General features: G+C 54.7%; 1 protein-coding gene across 2 annotated transcripts; it reads right to left on the bottom strand.

Annotated features, from left to right (window-relative positions):
• Positions 1–40: 40 nt before the first annotated feature.
• ANKRD52 (ankyrin repeat domain 52) lies at positions 41–17,168 on the bottom strand. Of its 2 annotated transcripts, XM_060112560.1 has the most exons (29): positions 17,052–17,168; positions 16,660–16,743; positions 16,119–16,197; positions 15,849–15,919; positions 14,623–14,823; positions 14,012–14,099; positions 13,748–13,890; positions 13,231–13,443; positions 12,888–12,966; positions 12,461–12,575; positions 12,252–12,334; positions 12,025–12,142; positions 11,735–11,803; positions 11,408–11,548; positions 11,248–11,328; positions 9,773–9,884; positions 9,493–9,564; positions 9,041–9,242; positions 8,696–8,783; positions 8,502–8,619; positions 7,732–7,951; positions 7,444–7,531; positions 7,253–7,336; positions 6,998–7,143; positions 6,699–6,781; positions 6,408–6,490; positions 6,120–6,211; positions 5,514–5,668; positions 41–198 (listed from the first exon to the last, which is right to left on the bottom strand). In XM_060112560.1, the coding sequence occupies exons 1-29, from the start codon at positions 17,076–17,078 to the stop codon at positions 88–90; spliced, it is 3,246 nt and encodes a 1,081-aa protein (XP_059968543.1). In that variant the 5' UTR covers positions 17,079–17,168; the 3' UTR covers positions 41–87. The 2 variants fall into 2 exon arrangements, with proteins under 2 accessions (XP_059968543.1, XP_059968544.1); XM_060112561.1 differs by lacking the exon at positions 9,493–9,564.
• Positions 17,169–22,010: the final 4,842 nt, after the last annotated feature.

Raw genomic sequence — 22,010 nt, 5'->3', positions numbered from 1 at the left:
TCCCCCCAACCACAGGAATGGAGGCGGGACACAGGGCCAGTAGGAGCAACAGGATTTTAATAAACAGAACCCATCCCAAAGCCATGACTACGACAGTTGTACTTGCACCAAAACAGCATAGAAAACCAGGATGTGGCAGGAGGAGGGCTCAAAGCAGGTATGGGGAGGAGGGGCCTGGAGGGTGCAGGATGCATCCATCTGCAGGGAGAGCATTGTGCTTTAGCCCAGAGAGGAAGGGGAGGGGTGAGGCAAATGCACCAAGGTCCCCACTTTTTCCTGCTGCCCTCAGCACCCTGGGGATACAGGCATCTGGGCAGGTCTGCCCTTTATTGCTGCCCACCAGCATGAAACACACCCCGACCCCAACGCTAGCACCACAGGTGAGTCCAGGGCAGGGAGAAGGGCAGGAAGGGGAACATTGCTTAGAGAAAGATTCAACTAGAATCCAGTGAATTGTGCTCAGTTCTCTTTACTTCCTACAACCGAGTACATGGGTCACAGGGTGGAGGGAGCAACAGGCCATGGGACATGCCCCTCAGTGCCCCCAACGCACCCTTGCACACAGGATGGTGGTGTCTGCAGCATCACAGGTCATGCAGGGCACGGGGAAGGGGAGGTTCACACACACGTAGACGCCCACAGCGGGTACCAGACAGAGAACACCCCTGAATATACACAGCTGTACACAGGGAACCCCCAGGTCCCCAACCCAACCCTCTCCCCTGTCTTGCCGTCCCCCAGGCAGGAGGAACTGTATTGCTTTGAGAGAGCCACCCTGGGGGTTGCTCTGCCAGGCACCCTCCCCTCCCACCCACCCCCGTTTTGGCACATCTGCAAGACACACGGCAGCGAGAGTAGGCACCCTCCCTCCCAGGCTTCTGTGGCTTGGAGTGGAGGAAGGGGGTAGGAGACTTTCATCCGCCATCTTTCCCCCAGCCCTTCCCAAACCCCTACCAAACCCACTCCAGCCAGAACCCACCCCCACCCCCCAAACACACACACACAAAGCTGAGCTATCCAGGAATACAGGGGAACAAGGAGATTGTCCGGGATGGGAGCAGAGGCAGTGGGGAGAAAGGACTGGAAGCAGAGACCCCACCCTGGCGTGGGGTAAGACTGGCACACAGCTACTTTAGTGCAATTGGAGAGGGTGCCCAGAGTGAGGGATGGAGGCAGGAGGGCCAGGCTAGGCTCCCCAGGGAAACGGCCTAGCAGGGGTGAGCGAGGGCCAAGGGTGGACCCTCTCGTCACCACCACCCTCTGCCCTCCCAAACGCAGTGACAGTGTCCCCCTCACACCTAAGTGGGCAACAGCAGCCTCGGAGTCAGTACCTTCAAGTAATTCATGGAGCAGACCCTCCCCACCCCAGCTTCCTCCCATCTCTGGGATTTGGTCGCTTCTCTAGGGGTTGGGTCGGGAGGAGGGGGTCCCCAAGTCAGACCCTTCCCTCTCTACCTCCCTCTTCCCAGACCACTGGGCTTGGTCCTCAAAGATTCCTCACCTCAGCCCTTGCCCAATCTGGGTCAAGGCCGAGGAGGGCTGGAGCCACCATGGTTAGAGGGGAAGGGGCTGCTTTGCTCCTCATCCCTCCCTCTTAAAAGGTGGGGTTCAGACTAGGTGGGCTGGGGCCCCATACTGGAGTGCCCCAGGAGGAGGGGTTCTGGGCTAGGGTCTGTAAGGCTATTTTCCTTTGCGGCAGGAAGGGGAGGTGGGGAATGAATGCTGGGTGTGGGGAGAGGTGAGAAATGGCAGAGAGGGAAGGAGGAAGGGGCCTCCCCCTGGGGCAGTCAGCAGCGTCACTCGGACAAAGTCACACTCATGTGCACAAGGTCCCGAGCACGCCTGTTCCCAGCCCCTCCTGCCTGGCCCCCACGCCCCCTCCCAGGATGCCCTCCAAGACCCCAGAGGAGGTTTTGGGGGCACACAGCTGCAGAACCGTTCGCTCGGGCCCCACAACCCCCGGCCCAGCCCCGCCTCCTCTCCCCTTCTAGGTCCAGGGAGTCGGAAGGTGCTTGGGTGGGCAGACAGCGGTGGAAACAGTATTGAGTTTTCCTTTGGTTACATATTGAAGGCAAAGGTGAGCTGGACTTACAGTCAAAACGGATAGGGATGAGGAAGGAAGAGGGGCCACGGCTGGGGACGGAGAGGGAGGTAGGCCCTCCTCAGCCCCTCCACCCCAGGGAACACATGTCTAGGTGGGTGGCAGTCCCTCAGTCTCACCTCTCCCACCCCCACAGCACCAAACAAAAGGAGAAGCCCCCTCCCCCAGGGGCTGCTCCCTACCCCAACCTGGGCTGTACATTCAGTGGTTCTCAGCAGTCCTATGGCTCAGGGGGCCGCGGGGTGGGGAGGTGGCCCGTCAGTCTCCGCTGGACAGTGGCAGTGACCCGGGCCTGCTGGTCCGTGCTGGGACCCACAGTTTGTGCCATTTGTCTTTCTGAAGGATAGTACACAACCCTACCAAAGCCACCGGCCAAGCAGAAACATCTCCCCCCAAATCAGAAACTAAACACGGGCTCTTTTTCCTCTCGCCCTCTGATTCACACATCGGTTTCCCTGTCTCCTATGTAGCCCTCGCTCCGTCTCCTTTGCTGGGACCTGGGGCTGCTCCCAGGGTCCTCACTTAAAATAGGCCTTTTCTCAAAAGTGCTTATTACTTGAAGCAAGTGCTTTAGAGCTGCAGTGGGGAGAGGGGGAGGGGGAGAGGGAGGGCGAAGGGAAGGAGATGATTCCTCCCCACCCTACCCCCTTAAGATTCGGGGGCATTCTGCCTGCTTTACTTCTCCACACCCGTTTAAGTCAAAGAGGTCTTTTTAAAAACAACAACAACAACAACTTAACATTAAAATAAATATGCAGTGGCCATGAGAATGGTCAAAATGCTTCAAAAAAACACTAGGGGCTGGGGAGCCCAGGGTGGGGTGTGGGGTTTCCTTTGGCATAAGGAGAGGAGGCTGCTCGTCCTGCCGGCCTCCTCACAGCCACATGAGGAGGGACAGAGAACTCCCTGCAACCTGCCCCAGCACTGCTGACGGTGTGCTGAAGGCGCCGCAGGGGATGGGCAGCCACCAGAAATCTCATCTAGCAAAACGATGGGGCTCCTGACAAAATACTCAGATTCTTCCTGTCATCACCGAACATTGATAAAGGAGAACACGACTGAAACCCCAAGAGTTTTCTCTGGAGGACACGTCTCCCTGCTCCCCCTGCCCCCCGCCACCTAATTCCCAGCACCAAAATGAGAGGGAGGGGGTGGAACAGGAAGATTTTATGAGAGACAACTGAAGTTAGGGGCAAGCTCTGCAGAACCAGCAGGACTGGAGGTGGGGGGCTGCAGCCCTTAAGAGAGGTCACATTGATTGTCGTACAGGGGAGGGCAGGGTGCGAAGGGAGGTGGGCGAGAGGGGCGCTGCAAGGCCCTTTGGCTTTGAAAACAAAAATAAAAACTAAAAGCTGCACAATCCTTCTCATCAATAATGGTCATCTGGAAGCTTTGAAATGGTTTAGGAACTGAGCGTTGGGAGAAGCAAGACACAGAGAGGGAAGGGATAAAAATGGGACCATGACAAAAAGAATAAGGACTTAGACAAACACCCCAGGCTTCAGGAAACCAGCATGAGGTATGGTTAAGGGTATCTGTTAGGGAGGGAGAAGTCCCTGGGATGCCCCTCTCCCCTCAGCCCACCCTTGGCAAGGGTGGCAAGACGTGCAGCGGACACAACTGAAAAGGGGGTAAGAGCATGAATAAAGCAAGCACGGGTGGGGGAAGGAGACCGAGGGACCCCCAAGGGGGGAGGCCCTGTACTGTGTAAACGAAGCCTGTCCAGTTCTCAGGGGACAATACTGATGGCAGCCAAACTGGGCAAGGATGCACTGGGGGGTGGGGGGCTGGGGGGGTGGAGGGAGCATGACCTCTATTCAAGTTCTGTGTCTTGGCCCCTGGCTGAGGTATTGAGTGTGAGGAAGGGAACACTGGGCTGAGGGAGTGGGTCCAACTGTCCAGGAGGCTTAGCTAGGAGATGGATGGACAGGGCGTCTGAAGGGACCAGGGCCAAATTCAATGCTACATTTAGAGAGAAAACTGCCCCCTCCTCACTCCAGCCCAGTTTGGCTTTTGGGGTACGACTTCTCGGAATCTTCTCAGTGCAGCCCTTAGCTCAATCCCTTCTCTCCCTGCTGCTGGGAAGGCAGGAACCAAGCCTCAGTATCTACTTGTCGCTCCCTAGATCGGAACTTCATCCTCACACCGGAGGGGAAGCCTAGGTCCCCGAGTAGCCACGGTCCCTAGTCTGCCCTGCCCCTCCCTCTTTGGCTTCAGATCAGGAGTGACTGGGGGCAGTGGGTACTCTTGGACATAACAGAAGGTGGCAGCAGACGCGGGGCACAGAGGAACTGTGGGATTGGGGGGCACAGGAGGAAGAACACAGTCCCTCCCTCCACACACATGCAAACACATGCCTGAAACACAGAGGACACACTAGGGCTGTGGTTTTGAAATGGGCAGGAAATTAATTTGTTTCTTCCCCTAAAGGATAAAATGCTTACTTAAAAATTCATGACAAGCCTCAAAGTTAAGGGAGAGGAGAGCCAGAGAGGGAATGGCCACAGGCTCTGCCCTCCGGAAAGAAGTTAAAAGAAAGAAGCAAGGTTAAAGTGCGTGGTCAGGGGGCCAGGCCAGGAGGGGGAGGGAAGCAGGGCGGGGCAGGCTGTGGGGGCAGAACCAGCCCTTGATTTGCATATGAGGAGCCAGGGAGCGTGCAGGACTGGGGCCCAGGTACAGTAGTTGCTGCTTCAAGTGTTTTGCATTTGAACTTTAGGGGTGATGGGATACAGAAGTGGGGGAAAAGCTCCAGGCCCCAGTGCTAAATACCCTCCCCCCTCGTCCGCTAGCTGCCCCTGAAGGGGGAGGGGGACACCCCCCGAGTGCTCACACAGTACCAGAAATTAAGGCTTCTCACTGCTGCGGGGATGGAGGGGGGATGGAGGGGCCGGCCAAGCAGGGAGGCAGTGATGGGTATGGAAGAAGAGTTGGGGATCTGCCTGGCAGGAGCATGGGGAAGGGGACAGAGAGGAGAATCAACGGGAAGAGTGGGGGCAGCTGGCAGCAGAAAGGGAGAACGGAGAGAGGGGATAAAAGAGAGGGGGAGCCAGGCATCGAGCGATCATTTTGGGACACTTGGCAGAAGGGGTTGCCCTGGGGGTACCAAGGGCCTGGGGTGCTCCCTGTTGGTCCCAGACCCCTGCCAGGCCAGGATAGTGTGGCAAAGGGGTGAGCAGCTGCTCCCCAGTGCTTTTTCCCCCCTCCACCCCCCAACCCAGTCGTGTTCTCCTTTAAAGTGCCCTAAATGTATAGACTTTTTCTAAATAAATAGAATAAGATATCAAGCCACCGGCAGGGGGAGGGACACGGGAGGGGGCTACTCGGAGTAGCAACCATCTAACCCAATGGCGCCATGCCGCTCCTGGCTGTAGGGGCAGGAGGCTCCGTGGGGCAGGGCACCGCAGCCACCCACCGTCTTGGCTGCTGCGATGCCGCAGTTCTTGAGCAGGCTGAAGCTGAAAGGACTGACAGCGTCCTTGGGTGGGAAAGGCTTCATGGTGGAAAGGATCAAGGCCAGGCAGTCTGCCACATCTTTGTTGGGGGCGCAGGCCAATGCCGGGGTGTGACCTGCAGAGCAAAGGGGAGAACTGAGCCCCAGGGTCCTGTACCCCTGGCTCCCCATCCACCTGCCCCTGGGCCCTGAGCTCTCTTATCTGTGGAGGGGAGCCAAGGCAGGCAAGCACCCAGCATGGTCAGAACTCAAGGGCTATAAAGGCCCAGGGAGGCTGACAGGCAGACTGTCCCAGTGTGGGGTGAAGAGCAGAGCCAGCCTGGGGGACAGGAGGCTGGGAGGCTGAGGTGTGCAGGAGGTCTTCCTGAGGACGCTGCTGGCTCCACCTAGTTCCGTCAGACTCCCCTCAGAGACTCTAGCTTATCGGTGTTGGGTCCCTGCTCTGAAGAGTTCCCTTGGGAAGAAAATCTAGTTTATTAGCCAGCAAGCTTAAGAAGTCACCTCCGGAAGAACGAACGTCCCTGATCCCAAAGCCCGGAGGGGCAGGGGGCTCTGGACCCCACCCACCTTCTTCATCCACAGCCAGCACTGTGGCCCCACGACTCAGCAGGGCCTGCACCACAGAAGCTAGACCATTCCGGGCGGCAATGTGTAGGGGCCTTGGAAGAAAGGAAGAAGGAGGAGCATGAAGTCAGGGCAATGGCAAGCTGCACTTCCACCCTCAGCCAGAGTCGCAGTGCTGCTGAGCAAACACTGTGAGTTCCAGAGGGCCCCTGGAACATGGGCTGCAACTTCCTCACCCACCTCTCCCACCCCCTGCCCCCCAGCCAAGAGCCCCCTCCCCAGGGCACTCACATCTGCAGCGCACTGTTGGTAGCATTGATAAGGCCAAGGTCTTGGGTTTCTGCCAGGATCATGAGGGCACATTTCTCGTGGCCCTGAGGGAGAGGGACAGAGAGTGAAGACTTGTGAAGTGGAAGCATGACAATAGGAGCTGAGTGGGTAGCAGGCGGACAGAAAGCTATCCCACCAGTCAGACAGTCTGGACAATCCTGACTTCCACCGGGCCCTCTCTCCAATCACCAGGCCCAGCCCCTTCATCAGGCCCTGCCCCTTACACAGCCCCAGCTGCACTGCCGGCGGTACCTTGCTACAGGCCAAGTGGAGGGCAGTGTTCTTGTTCTCATCCAGCACAGTAAGGTCTGCCTTCCCTCGATACAGCAGAAATTCTACAAGAGAAAGGAGACAGAGGGGGCTGGTGCTCCCTTCCAGAGCCGTGCCGGCCTGGCTCTGCACCCTCCTATCTGCATACCCTTTGCACCCCATCTGCAGAGGGTGAAACATCCAAAGACATGCCTCCCGCCTCCTAAACCCCACAGGCAGGGCTGACCCATCTTGCGAAAACCCAGGGGAGCACCTCCCTTCCACACGCGGCCCCTACACACCCACAGCAGCGGTCTGCCCATTCTCAGCCGCCGTCATGAGCGCAGTGCGGCCAGTGTGGTCAGTGGCGTTCACCTCGGCTTGATGCTGCAGCAGCATCCGGAGCCCGGAGACGTTGTCCGCGAAGGCAGCGGCGTGAAGAGGGGTCCTGTGGGGAGGGGGTCAGGGCAGAGTGAAACAGGGAAGGCCCTTTCTCCTGAGCAGCAAGAAGAAGCCAGAGGCAACAGAGGCTTCTCCCCAAGCCTCCCGCCACTCACCGTCCTTTGGCATCTCGGCTGTTCACAATCTTGGCACCCAGAGCTCCCAGCAGCATCTCTGTGGTGCTGTCCTGGTTATTAATTCTGGGGGAAGAGGAAGGGTCAGCAAGAGGGGCAGGGGAAATAGACTGCCTGTCCTAAGCCCAGGTCACAGACCCCTGAGTGGGGCTGTGGTGTAGGAAGGGACTTACACTGCACAGTGCAAAGGAGTGAAGGGGTTTCCTTCCAGGTATGAAAACGGGCTGTGTTCAAGTAACAACTCCAGACAATCTTCATGTCCTGGGTATGAGGAAGGAAGAGTGGTGATGGAGAGAAATGACAACAAGGTCCCCTCCATCTGTCCTGTCCCATCTCTCAACACTCCATTCTACTTCCAGATGCAGAGCAACCCAGGTCCCTCCCTCAACCCACTAGTCCTTGTCTGCCCTCCCCTACACCCCACACACATAGCTGTGCCTACAAAGGCCCCAGAGCCACACCAGTGTAGGAGGCCCAGTGCATGGGCGAGTATCCGCTGTAATCCACCCCGGTATCCAGGGGGTCTGTGGAAAGGGCAGCCTGCAGCAGGGTCCGCAGTACTGCAGTGTGGCCACAGGCTGAGGCCAGATGAATGGGTGTGCGGCCCTTGAAGTCTCGGCACAGCACAAACGCATCGTGGTCCAGCAGGGCAGCCAGGCAGTCCTCACAGCCAGTCACTGCCTGTGGGTGACATGGGGGTGTAGCTGAAACTCCCTTTCCAATGGCCAGTCACTGGGGCTGGCCCAGGAGTAGGAACCAATTCCAGGGCTCCAATCCTCGTCTTTACAACAATGATTCTAAGTGTTAGGGGTGAGCATCTCCTTCCCTGACTCTATGCCAACTGACAATCAGGATGGTGAGAGTTAATCCTGGCCTTCTATAGTGGGACATTGAGTCAAAGAATCCCGTGGGATGAGGAGGAGGCAGCTTTAAGACAGGTGATGGTGGAGAAGGACGAGGTCGTGGCATCATTATCCAACAGGACAGGGCCAGCTGGGTACCCTGGGGCAGAGTGTGGGTGGTGAGCAGGTGGCTGTATGTGATTACAGAGCAAGGTAATCAGGGAGATCAGCTGCAGACGTCAGATACTCATCCTGGAGCAAATACAGTAAGGCCCACTAAGACCCTGGGCACAAGATCCTGGCCCACGTGCTAGACAATCTGATGTCCTACTGTTGTGCTCCCATGTCCAGGCCCTTCTGTGAGCGACCCTACCCAGGAGCTCACTCACCCCACGGTGGAGGGCAGTGCGGCCCCGGAGGTCAGCAGCATCAGCTGTGGATCCTTTCTCTAGCAGCAGATGTACACAGTCCACATGGCCATTCATGATGGCCAGCATCAGTGGGGTTCTACAGAGGGGGCAAGAAAAGGGTGAGGGCCTGGCAGGGATGGGAACCCTGCACCCCACCCCTGGCCAACACTCACTGTCCATAGGCATCCATGACATCCGTGATGTCAGCTCTTTCCCCACTGTCGATCAGCAAGTGCAGGGAATCAGTGTGGCCAGAGGCAGCTAGAAGAAAAGGGGGTCTGTGTCAGGGCATGGTCGGGGCAAGAAGGCCAGGTGAAGGGTGGAGGTTATGGGAAGACCTGGGGCAGGGAGAAATCTTGGGGGATAGGAGGCTATGAATCAGGACTTGCAGTTTCCATCCTCCTCGTCCTACTCCATCCCAACCCCAGTCCCCTCAGGGTTCAGGAGGGATCTGGGGACCAGTCTTGGAGGAGGCCTGGCGTGGCAAGGGGAGGGAGCAGCCCAAAGGGTGCACCCACCAGCAGCGTGCAGGGGTGTCCACTTGCGCTTGCGCTCCTTGATGAGGGCAGAGGCGCCATGGGCTGTTAGCACCTCCACACACTCAGTGGAGCCTCGCTCAGTGGCCAGGAAGAGCGCGGTCCGGCCCTTGTGGTCCCTTACATCCAGATTCACCAGCGTCTCAGCCAGTGTCTTCAGGGCTTCACAGTGACCGTTGTAGGCCTGGAGGGGTGCAGGCAACCAATGGATACAGCTCGGGACACTGTCCCCACTCTGTTCTTGGGGCCCACAGGAAGACTCCAGGCAACAGGCCTCCCCGTGAGCTCCTTGGGCCCCTCTCCAGACCACTGCCTGCTTGCGACATCCCCACAAGAAGGCAGAAGCAAGGACGGATTCACACGTGCTTATACCTGTGTGCCAACCTGGGGCAGGTAGGGACAAGGAAGGCAAGAGGAAAAGACCTGGGACTCACAGCTAAGTGCAAAGGGCTGACTGGAATGGTGCTCTCTACATCCTCCAGGCAGTTAAAGGACATTTCTAAGAGCTGCAATGGACAGAATAGTAGGTGCTGAGGTTCTGGTATTCCCAAGATATTACCCCTTGACCCCACCCACAGCAACCCCCAAAGCCCCTGGATCTAGAGACCACATTTGATTCAACCACCCCTTGGTTTGAGAATCCACAGATACAAAAGTAGACTGTGTGCTGTGCCCTGCCCTGCTCCTCTCCCCCAGGCCAGGTCCCACACGTACCAGTTCAAGGTTCTGTCTATTGCCATAGGCAGCTGCATAGTGCACGGCTGTGTAGCCCTGCCTGTCCCGCAGGGAGGGGTCTGCACCGTTATCCAGTAAGAATTCCAAACAGCTGGGGGACAGGAGTAGACTGTGAGGAGGGGACAGGCCCAGCCAGGGAGGGCACAGTTTGGGAAGAGCAGAGGAGAGGGCAAGGAAGCCCCTCCAGACCTAGCTGGCCAACACCCATCCCCCACTCTTGGTAGGCTAACTCCTGCCCATTCAAGCCCAGACCCAGACCTACCACCTCCAGGCCTGCCCTGAACCACTCTTGCTTGAACGCCCTCCTCTATCCTTTGAATGCTCTCCTAGAGAACCTGGAGCACAGTTATCAGTTACCAACCTGTGATCAACACACTCTCACCCCACCTCCAGGCATACTGACCCCTGCCTTCTCCACCCAGCCCACCTGAAAAGGCCTACTCATCTCATACTCGCTCCCAGAATCCTCTTCTCTGGGAGGCCTTCCCCAAACTTCCCAGTTAGGTGCCTCCTCCCCTCTATTCCCCGGCACCACTCTTACAGCTCAGTAGTAGTTGTACTAGTAGAAATATTAATACAGCATTTAACACTTACAACGTGTCAAACACTATTCTAAGCATTCCATGTGTATTAAATCACTTAATCTTCATACTGATCCTTTGAGACAGCTATTATTATCCCACTATGGTTGAGGAAACTGAGGCACAGAGAGGTTAAGTTACTGGCCAAAGGTCACAGAGTTGAGCCTCTTGGATTTTAAATATCTTTTTTAAAAAAAAATAAACCCTTGGGCTTCCCTGGTGGCACAGTGGTTGAGGGTCCGCCTGCTGATGCAGGGGACACGGGTTCATGCCCCAGTCCGGGAACATCCCACATGCCGCGGAGCGGCTGGGCCCGTGAGCCATGGCCGCTAAGCCTGCACGTCCGGAGCCTGTGTTCCGCAACGGGAGAGGCCACAGCAGTGAGAGGCCCACGTACCGCAAAAATAAATAAATAAATAAATAAATAAACCCTTTATTTATAACAGTCTTATTAGACTTACAGAAAAATTGTGAGGATAATACAGAGTTTCCATATATTCCTCACCCAGTTTCCCCTATTATTAACATCTTACACTAGATGTTATGTATGTATGTATGTATACATACAGAAATTTGGGGTAATTCATCTTTTATCCTTACCACCCAGCACATTACTTGGCACGTATTAAGTAAATACTCAATTAATGCTTGTGGAATAAACAAATGAATTTGTGTTTAGCTTTTCTGATTCTCTCAAGAAGACCATCCATTCCTTGAAGGAACTATGTCTCCTGCTTCTGTCTGTACCCACAGTGCTTGGTCCAGGACTAAACTCAGGGTGCAAAGCAGCAGCAGGGTGACGGTGGGAGAATAACAGGACCAGAGTCGACACTGCTGGGAAAGCGCACCCCAGGGGTCTCCTCGACTACTCACAAGAAGGCCTCCTTCCTGCGGGACTCCTTCAGTGGCTCGTCCTCTTCAGCATCGTGGCTGGAAGATGAGTGGGGCTCCGCCCTGGGGGAGGAGAGTGAAGAAGTCTGGGAGGCGCTCAGGGAGGAGAGTGGGGCTGAGAAGAGCAAAGTGGGCGCCTCACCTCCTGTAGGTGTCAGAGGCGGCAGCGTAATGGAGGGGAGAGCAGCCTTTACAGTCGGCCTCGTTGACGCCTGCCCCAGCGGTCACCAGTGTGACGGCGCACTGGTAGCTGCCATTGGCGGCTGCATAGTGCAGTGGGGTCCTGGGGAGAAGTGAAGGAGGGTGGGTAAAAGAATCAGGGGCAGATCCAAATGCAACCAGATGTGCAGCCAAAAGCTGCTTGGTAATATTCTCCTCACTTAGTCTCCAACTCCCCACCCCTCCCTCCATCACTTGTCTCTCTGATCGGATATTCCTTATGTATATATACTCCTGCACATTATCACACCTTCCAAATTTGTCTCTCCTCCTCAAGTCAGCTCCACTGCTCAACAGCAAATTAAGACATTCAACATTCCTAAAAGGAAGGAGGATGCAGGTTAAGGGGAGAAAGAGGGCTCAAGGAGAAGCCACAGGATTCTCCCCAGGGAAGGGCTGAAGGAGGATGGAACTGGACAGCCCTTTCTGCTGCCACTGCTCTCACCGTGAGGTGGGGAGCTCTGGGCAGGAAAGAAGAAGGGGCCCAGACCCCGGCCCAGCCTCCTTCTCAAGGCCTGAGACAGAGGGAAGAAAACTCACCCTCCAGAAGCAGCAGCATGAAGACAGGTACGGCCAAGGTTGTCAGGTGTATTGATGTCAAACCCAGCTGAAAGCACGTGCTCGTTGCTGAGTGAGGATACAATGCTGTACAGCTGACCTGAAGGGGCAGAACAGCCACAGATCCCATCTGAGGGCTCTGAGCAGAGCCGGGAAAGGCCTCTGCTCTCCTGCCCACCTGCCCAACCCCCGAACCAGTCAGCTCATACCTGAGGAAAGAAGCTTACGACAACAGTCAGAGAATCCAAAGAGAACAGCTAAGTGCAAGGGGAACATGTCATGGATGCCACGCCTGGGGAGAAGGGGAGGGACTCAGTCCTCGGGTCAAGGAGGGACCAGATGCAGACCTCTTTTCTGTGGCCTACCACCAGCCTAGATCTGAGGCAGCCTGGAAGTGGGGTCAGGGGTCCGGACTCACCGGGCGGTATCCGCGCCGTTGGTCATGAGGGTGCTGATGAGCAGCTCGTGTCCGTAGCGAGCGGCCACGTGCAGTGGCGTGTTCCCAAATTTGTCGGCACAATCAATCTCGCTGCCTGAAAGGGGGGACGCACACCCACACACTCAGACCTTTGGCTTCAGACCACTCGCACTAGTTAGCTACCGTCTGAGTCTTTGTTATGTGCCAGGGGCCAGGCTAAGCCTTCTACACGTGTTATCTCGTTTGTCAGCCTGAGGGGGCTGGGCAGGCAGAGCAGGGCCATTTCCACAGGTGCCTTGCTCAGAGCTACAGGTGCCCATCCTGATTGGAAGATGGGGTGGGGGGGTGGAATGAGGAAGAAAAGGTGTTTCTAGGGATGAGTTCTCTGAGGGGGGAGAAGAGATCACAACGTCTTCCAGGTCCATACCATTCTGGATGAGGATCTGGGAGCGGGTGAAACGGCCATGGATGGCAGCCATGTGCAGAGGACTTTTCCCTTCTTTGCTCTGTGGAAACATGGCATTTTTTTCCCCCTAGTGCAAAGCACAGAGAGTGCCCTGTTCCCCCTTCCAAAGGACACGTCTCTGAGGACGGGGTGATCATATGGACATCTTCTCAGCCCACATTTTCCTGGGCCCCTGGGAAGGACTGATCAACCCAGGATGCAAGCAGACCATTCCCCATAGAGTTATCCAGAGCAAAAGATACGGTCAGCACCCCCAGAGCCAGGCCCCTCTCCCCACTGGTCTCATACTCATCCCTTCAGGCACCTGGTAGTTGACATCAGCCCCATTATTGACCAACAGCTCCAAGCAGAGCGCGCCATTGGTGGAGACCGCAGCCACATGCAGTGGTGTAAAGCCCTTGTCATTTGGCTGGTTGACATTGGCTCCTGCGTTCACCAGCTCGATAGCCACAGCATCCTGGCCCAGGTAGCAGGCGATGTGCAAAGCTGTGTTTCCAAAAGCGTTGGGCTCATCAATCTGGATTTCCAGGGGTGAGGGTAAGGGGATAAGGGAGACATCAGTTTAAACAAAGTGGAAGCCAGCACAGATAGCCTAGAGAATCCCAGAAATCCATTGACTGCCTCAGACCCCTCAGGTTCCGGACCCAAGGACTGGGGGCACTACTGCTTAAGATAAGCATTGTTCAGATCCTCTCACCACATCTTCCCGACCTCCCCAAACCACACCAAAATCCCAGCGCCTTCCTATCTCCCTAACAGACTGCGACCTCCAGCTCCCTGCCCTTACCCCCAGGCCGCCCCCCCGTGCTCAGCACCCTGACCTCAGCCCCCATCCGTAGCAGGTACTTCACCACTTCAATCTGGCCACTGGCAGCAGCTGTATGGAGCAGCCCATAGCCCTTGCGGTCCTTGCAGCCAAGGTCTGCTCCCCGTGCCACCAGCAGTTTCAGGACCTCCAAATGCCCTGGGAAAAGAGAGTATGCTCTCAAGGAGGTGGAGGGTGAACTCTAGGGCCCCGAGCACCCCTCTCTCCATCCCTGCCCTAGGAATCCCAAGTCCTGCTCTCCCTGTGATTCTCTTCTCACCTAGAAAAGCCGCCCAGTGCAGAGGCTGCCGTTCCTTTTTGTCACAGACATTCAGGCTGGCTCCCTTACTGAGAAGCAGGTTCACCGTCTGTTTCAGGACATGAAAGACACCTGTTTAGAGCCAGGTTCATGCCTTCAACATACCTAAGAGCAGAGCCCTTAGCACCTGAAAAGGCTGAGGCAGCCTAATGTCTCTGTTCTTGGGCAGAACAATCTGGAGAACTAGAGGGAACAGAGAAAGCAGGCACTAAGGAGATCCCAGATAGATCTGGAAGTTTTGAGGTAAACTTAAGGGAGTCTCTTCAGGTAATTCAGTGGTTTTTAAACTCCTTTGAAGTCTTCTAAATGTGCTGAAAGACACGGACTCTCACTTCAGAAAAAAACATGTATGCAAACATTTTCCATGCAACTTCAGAGGCTTTATCACCCTCCTGAGGTCCAAGTCAAGAATTTCCATCTAACCCAACCATTCATTTGGTGCTTGAGCCCAAGTGTTTACATAATCATCTGGGCTGCTGCTCCCCAGGCCTAATGGTTTGGAGGCAGGAGAAGGTGAGCAGGAAGGGAAGGAAGAAGGCACGAGGCTGGGCGTGGACTGGAGCGGTCCTCACCTCCAGATGCCCACTATGCACTGCGTGGTGCAGGGCACTGCGCCCGCTCCTGTCAGCCACGTTGAGGCTGCTCAGTAATGGTGCTAGAGCCTCAGCACACTTGGTGGCCCGGTTGGCGGCAGCCACATGCAACGGTGTCTGCCACAGCTTGTCCCGGGCATTCACATCTGCTGAATGTGCCAGCAGCAATCCCAGCACCTTCTGTTGAGGGGCAGGGGATAAGAGAGAAGACAGAGGGGGAGCAGGAGGTAAACCAACAGGAAATGGAGGGGCGAATAGGTCAGCACAGCACCTGTGACCCCATCTCCCCACTCTCCCAGCACAGAGTCTCTCCTCATTTTTTCCAACATACCTAGCCTTTCAATACCTACTTTCCATCTTCTGGAACTTCTTAGAGCTTAAAATTTTCCCTCCCTTGCTGAGGAAAACGTGGATCTCCTCCCCAAGCCACCTGGTATCGTTCATAACCCAAACCCTGAAAATCTTCACCCATATATACAGCCACTACTAAGCAAATCCACACATGTAGAGGATCCCAATCCCCCACCATTTTTAGGAAAGATAAATGCTCCCCAGATACCCCCCTTCAGCCCTTCCATATGCATCAGAATCATTTCCATTACCTAGGTAAGCAAACAGATACTGGCTCCTCTCCAAAACCCAGGCTAAAACGCCCCTCCTATTCACCACCCACCCCATTCCCATTGGCCTCAGTCCCTCCCCCTGGTGGCTGGAGCCAGGGAAGTGACTGCCAAGCCAAGAAGAAGGTCATCTCTTCCCGCTCTTCAGGGTTGAGGGACCCAACTGATGGGGCATGTTTGACTCTCGTGGTGTCAACTTTCATGCTGCTTGAGGGGCAGGGATGCAACAAATCACTACCCCCATCCCTCCATCACAAGGAAAGAAATCTCAGTGCCCAGAGGGGGATCAGACTCCACGGTGGCCCCCCAGGGAGGGATGAGTCACTAAGGCCTGGCAGCAGGGCCCCTGCAGTCTGCCAGCCCAGTGTTAAGCTCTCCCCTGACGTCACATCAGCTACCAACACTCAGCCCCCCCCTTACCAGCCAGTTCTAGGGGTAGGAGGGAGGGGCCAAGGCCTGGTCTCCTCCGGGCCTGGGGATAGACCAACTTGTAGCGCAGAGGACTAAGGCTCTCCAACCCTTATCTTCCGACCTTTAACCAAGTCATCCTCTTTGGAAGGGAGAAAAGAGGTGGAAGGCCAGTACCTCATTTCGGGAAGCAGCAGCACGATGAAGAGGGGTCAGCCACAGTGTGTCCTTAGCATTGACGTTAGCACCTGTGGGGATATAATATGCTCTTTTGGTGGGAGGTGGAGAGCAGGTGGGGAAGAAAGCCAGTAATCAGGCCAGAGAATCTGGATGGAGACGGAAGCTTGCCTGGACCAAGCACCAGAGGACAATCCTTGGATACGACAAAAAGGCTCCTCCCTCAGGTCCCCTCCCTAGCTGCCACACCTTCCAGCTCCCCACTTTCACCTGACATCAGTAGCAACTGGAGGATGGGGACATCGCCTACGTAGGCAGCAGCATGAAGTGGGGTTCGCCTCTCTTGGTCCTAGGAAGGCAGAGAAGAGGAGCAGCTGTAGGGGTGAACGATCCAGGACCCAAGCCCAAGTCTTCGTGCTCCAGGCCTTTCCCCACAACCTCTTCCCACAGGTTCTGCGGCCTCCTAAACCCCAGTCCTAGGTCAAAGCAAGCACCGAGGGAGGGTGGAGTCAGGGGGTGGGCGCCACGGGCCCGCGAAGCAGTCTCCTTCTGCCAGGAGGGGTGGAGGCGCTGCAGACACGGATGGTTCAGAAGAGAACACCGTTTCTGGGCATCCTCAGCCCTACTGGTCTCTGCTCTAAGCCTGACCTGCTCTCCATCCCCAAATGTAGAGCAGTCGCCCATCCCAGGGTGGAAAGAGCTGCGGCCTCACCCGAGCCGAGGAAACACGGAGCCGCCCCATTGGTGGGGAGGGGTCCTGAACACCAGGGCCCAGATTACTGGCTCGCCATCCTCCCTGGTCTCAACTCACCAGCACATTGATGTTCTCCTTCTGCGAGAGGAGGGAACGCACTTCCTCCACATCTCGGCTAAAGATGGCCTGGACCAGGGGCGGCTGCAGGGAGAACCGGTTTTCAGGGAGCGGGCCGGAGCGGAACCGGGGAGTGGGGTGGGGGACACCGGGTTTGGGCGGGGGGAGACGCTGGAGGGGCTCCGCTCTGGGGTCCTGGCCGCAGGGGGCTTCCGCGGTGTCTCCGCCGGTCACCAGGCCCCCAAGGACACCGGCTTGGTTGAGGGGAGCGCGGCGTGGGGCGGGGCGGGAGCCCCGGGCTCGGGCCCAGCCTAGGCCGCACATCCCCGGGCTCGCGTGGCGGCGGCGTCGGGCCCTGGAAGGAGGAAGCGAGCAAGGGCGGGAGGGCTGACCTGGTCCGTGATGCTGAGGATCCCCATGGCCCGGCCCGGGCTCCGTCCGCATCGAGCTCCCGGCGGCGGCGGCGGCGGCTCCACCGGGGACACGGGGCGGCCCAGGCGGCGGCTGCGGCGGCGGCTGCGGGGAGAGCGCAGCCCCGCCTACCAGGGGGCGGGAGCGGGAGCCCGCAGCGCTCCCTGGCGGCTGTTCTGGGCCCGGCCGCAGGGCGCTTGCGGCGCAGGCTGCCCCAGGCCGCGGCGCCCTCCGCCCCGCCTTGGCGGTCCCAGCGGCTCGGGTGCCCCCAGCCTCAGCCGCTGGTTCCCCGGCTCCCCAGGCCAGCGGCGCCGTGCTCTCCGCTCCAGTCGGGCGACCCGGGGGGTTCTCCACAAAACCCTAGCGGCAACTCAGGCCTTGGCCCTGCTGCGGTGCCTTCCAACCTGAGGACCAAATGGCTAGCCAGGTCTCACCCAGCCCAAAATGCCTCCTCCGAGCTAACGCCTCCCGTCCACGATTACACACCTCAGAATCCCCCACAGACTTGGGGAAGCAGGGCGTGGAGATCTGGGGGTTATATATGGCAATAGCCCCAGGGGAGGGAAGGCGCGTATCTCCACTGGCGGTGACAAGAGCTGGGGAGAAAGGAAAGAGCAAAAGTGCCCAAGCTGCGGAGAAAAAAAAAAAACAAATAAACAAGGACTCTTACCTGCAGAAAAACCCCACAGAGAGGACAGGCTAGCTGGTAGTTGAAGGAGGACTCCAAGGCCAACAGAAGCGGGCTTTTCGATTCCCTAATTACTCCATTGCCAGGTTAAGGTGGTAGGGTGGCTACACTTCAAAAGGCTCAATCGGGTTTCTCCCCCGAAAATGGTCGGGGTGTTTCCCCTCCTCCATTGGAGAGGCCAGAGAGCGGCCAGTCAGGCAAGATCTGGATGGAGTTCATCCCATCCCAAAAAGGGAAAAAGAGAGAAGAAAAGTGGATATTGAAAAATTGGTACAGTTTATACAAGGTGATTCAGGGTCCTGTTCAGAGCTCAGCAACTCAATATATGCGTTCTAAGAAAGGAACACATTTAGGAAAGAGCACAGCAGGATGGCCCCCTGTCAAGGCAGAGGTATAAAAGCCCCCTCCTTTGCTGTCAACAATCTATGCCCCTCGTTACCTTCAGGATCTTGATCCCTGGAAAGAGACACAAGACAAGTGTCAGTGGTTTTTCTTGGAGAGAGAAACTGGGGAACAGGGAATAAGGAATGAGAGGAAAAATTACCTATCACTATATACCTGTAAATTTTTTGAATTTTTACCATTTTGAAAATAAAATTCACAGTTTTACTGAAAACTTACCTCTTCCAGGAAGTCTTCCATGGTTAACAGGTTCTTTCCCTTTTGTTAGGTCTCTTTATCACTTCCATACTTAGTTTACACTATCACAATCAGGTTGCTCTTTTTGGGGTTTGTTTTTTAACTTTTTTAAATTGAGATATAGTTGATGTACAATATTATATGTTACAGATGTACAACAGTGATTCACATTTTTAAAGGTTATACTTCATTTATAGTTATTATAAAATACTGGCTATATTCTCTGTGTTGTAGACACAATCAGGTTTAAATTGCACATCTTTGCTGTTCATTTCACCTTACATCTTTGACATACAGGAGTCCAATGTTGCAGAAGGGATTTTAAACTTCTTGTTAGTCAGAGTCCTCCAGCACAGGACTGTTTATTGGTTTTTTGATTTTTGTGTTTTTTAATAAATTTATTTATTTATTTTTGGCTGCGTTGGGTCTTCATTGCTGAGTGCGGGCTTTTCTCTAGTTGTGGAGAGCGGGGCCTACTCTTCGTTGCAGTGCGCGGGCTTCTCATCTTGGTGGCTTCTCTTGTTGCAGAGCACGGGCTCTAGGCGCGCAGGCTTCAGTAGTTGTGGCTCGCAGGCTCTAGAGTGCAGGCTCAGTAGTTGTGGCCCATGGGCTTAGTTGCTCCGTGGCATGTGGGATCTTCTAGTACCAGGGCTCGAACCCATCCGTGTCCGCTGCATTGGCAGGCAGATTCTTAACCACTGCAACATCAGGGAAGCCCCCTATTGGTTTTGTTTTCTATGGAAAAAAAAAAAAAAAGGATGCTCAAGCAGAGCAGCACATGGGAACAGACACAATATTTGATGATGATGAGGAGGAGGCTGAAGAAGTAGAAACTGAAGGTAGTTGGGGATCTGATGGATATGGGTGTTGGGATATGCTGACTTGGCTATTGGGTATGATGGACCTTCCAGGAAGGGCTAAGCTAGTATATGGCCCAGAGGATGGGGAGAAGAGGACTACATGGCCTCCAATGCCCGAAATAGCTTTTGGTAACCTGAGGAATTGGAGTCAGGGGTTGAGCTGGGGTCACGTGCCTGGTTCTGGCTCCTGAGTGGAGGTGAACAAGGAAGTTTGCCAGCCGGGTTCTCTGGGCAGCTGGAAGGAGGAAGAAGGGCTAGAAGAGTTATTTTTAATATTATTCAGAGCACAGAAAGAGGATTTCCCAGGAGGGAAAAAAGGGATATGATATAGGTAACACAGTTACTTCCAGGGCTCAGGGAGATGCACAGTGTGGGGGAGGAGGAGGCCGGAAGTGGTGGCAAAGCCCTCTTATGCAAATAGTCCTTCTGGATTTCACTACTGAATTCATATTTGGATAACTCTAGGCAGATGCCTGCCTGTCTTTAAGCCTCAGTTTTCATTCTTCTAACAAATGTCTACTGAGGATTCACCATTGTATTCAGCCCTATACTAACTGGTTTGGAGGTAGAAACTTAGAAGTAATGGTGTCGGGAATTCCCTGGTGGTCCAGTGGTTGGGACTCTGTGCTTTCACTGCCAAGGGCGGGAACTAAGAGCCCACAAGCCACGAGGTGCAGCCAAAAAAAAGAAAAAGAAAAAATATATATATATATAATGGTAGGTTAAAAAAAAAGTAATAGTGTCTATTTTTATAACCTAGGAGAACATCCACATGCACATGAAACAACTAGAGAATATAGGATTCATGCTACTTTATGTGGCATTATGTGTTCAGAATAATGTCGAGAGATGGGTTCAGTCAAGAGGGTCTTCCTGGAGGAGGTGTGTTTTGAGTCAGTACTTGAAGGAAGTTATCGATGTAGAATGACAGGGAAATGGCAGGAAATTGTTTGTTTCAAGTACAGGGAATGAACTAGGAAAAGCTTAAACGGCAATAATTACCTCATCTAATTAGTAGGGGGGGGACAACAAGCAAACTGGCTTGGCAGGCCTATTGTACCTTGGAGATTCTGCAGCAGTTAACTCGGTTAAGGCATAGTGTTAATGAGGTCACAGTTTAGTTATGTATCCCAGTTAATTTCTGTCTTAATTTCTGTCTTTTTTCTGGTCAGATCCTTACTCCTCACTCTAAGCAGCTGTCTCACATGTGTAAGCACTTGGTCAGAGAGGCTGGACAAGAGAGTGGGGTTGGAAAGAGTAAATCTATCCCTCAAGATCATACGCCCTTCTGAGAGTGGCTCCCAATTATCATCTTCGAACTGGAAGGAGATACTGTATCTTGTTGGGGGGAGGGTTCTGAGGGAAAAAGAAGAAATGTTAAAAGAGAAAAAGAAGTGAGATCATTCCCCAATCTGGGACTTCATGTATAAATAATTTAACATAAGGATTGAAATGCCTTCCTTGAAAAATGTCAAATGTAAACCAGAGTTCAAGGGAGGGTTTTGCTCCTTGAAATCCAGATAAAATGGGCTCAAACTTTATTTATTTATTTATTTGTTTGTTTATTTTGGCTGTGCCGGGTCTTAGCTGCAGCATGCAGACTTCTTAGTTGCAGCATGTGGACTCTTAGTAGCAGCATGCATGCGGGACCTAGTTCCCCGACCAGGGATTGAACCCGGGCCCCCTGCATTAGGAGCGCAGCTGAGTCTTACCCACTGGACCACCAGGGAAGTCCCAAAATGGGCTCAAACTTTAAAAATCAATCCAGGGCTTCCCTGGTGGCACAGTGGTTGAGAGTCCACCTGCCGATGCAGGGGACACGGGTTCGTGCCCCGGTCCGGGAAGATCCCACATGCCGCGGAGCGGCTGGGCCCGTGAGCCATGGCTGCTGAGCCTGTACGTCCGGAGCCTGTGCTCCGCAATGGGAGAGGCCACAACAGTGAGAGGCCCGCGTACCGCAAAAAAAAAAAAAAAAAAAAAAATCAATCCATAGGGCTCCCCTGGTGGCACAGTGGTTGAGAGTCCGCCTGCCGATGCAGGGGACACGTGTTCGTGCCCCGGTCCGGGAAGATCCCACATCCCACATGCCGCGGAGCAGCTGGGCCCGTGAGCCATTGCCGCTGAGCCTGCGCGTCCAGAGCCTGTGCTCCGCAACGGGAGAGGGCACAACAGTGAGAGGCCTGCGTACCGCAAAAAAAAAAAAAAAAAAAAAAAAAAAAAAAAAAAATCAATCCATATCCAGTGGAATTCTGCAAATGAATGCCAACCTCAAGGAGTGGGGAGAGTTGGAAGGTTTACATCTGTTTTCAGGCCCCTGTTTCTGGACAAGATGTCTCTCTTCCCTACCAATTAGACCCTAAAGGCAAAACAGGCTTTAATTATTTCATCCTCCCACCCTAACCCCCACAACACTACTCAGATAAAACTTTCCTGAATGTGGAGAGCATGCTCTAAAGACTAAAGCAGAGGAGGGGCTTGCACTGTAATAACAAAAACATCTTTAAATGCAACAGCAGACACCACCATTCTTAAAATGTCCTTCCTCTACTCCACTGTGGGAGAATTTCAAGAGCTCTGGTACCCACCTAGATCCAGTCTCTGATTGCTGATTTCTCTCTTTTCTCTCTCTCTCTCTCTCTCTCTTCTGTTCTCCCCACTTTTATCAAGGGCACTTTTTTTCTCCTTGTATCATGATTGAAAGCAGTGTAGTGACATTTCCTTGTCCGGGTTCCTGCCCATGAGGTCTCACCTCT

Source organism: Mesoplodon densirostris, chromosome 11 (genome assembly GCF_025265405.1).
Source record: "Mesoplodon densirostris isolate mMesDen1 chromosome 11, mMesDen1 primary haplotype, whole genome shotgun sequence".
In the NCBI taxonomy this organism is placed as follows: domain Eukaryota; kingdom Metazoa; phylum Chordata; class Mammalia; order Artiodactyla; family Ziphiidae; genus Mesoplodon; species Mesoplodon densirostris.
This window is presented reverse-complemented; position numbering and strand designations above follow the sequence as displayed.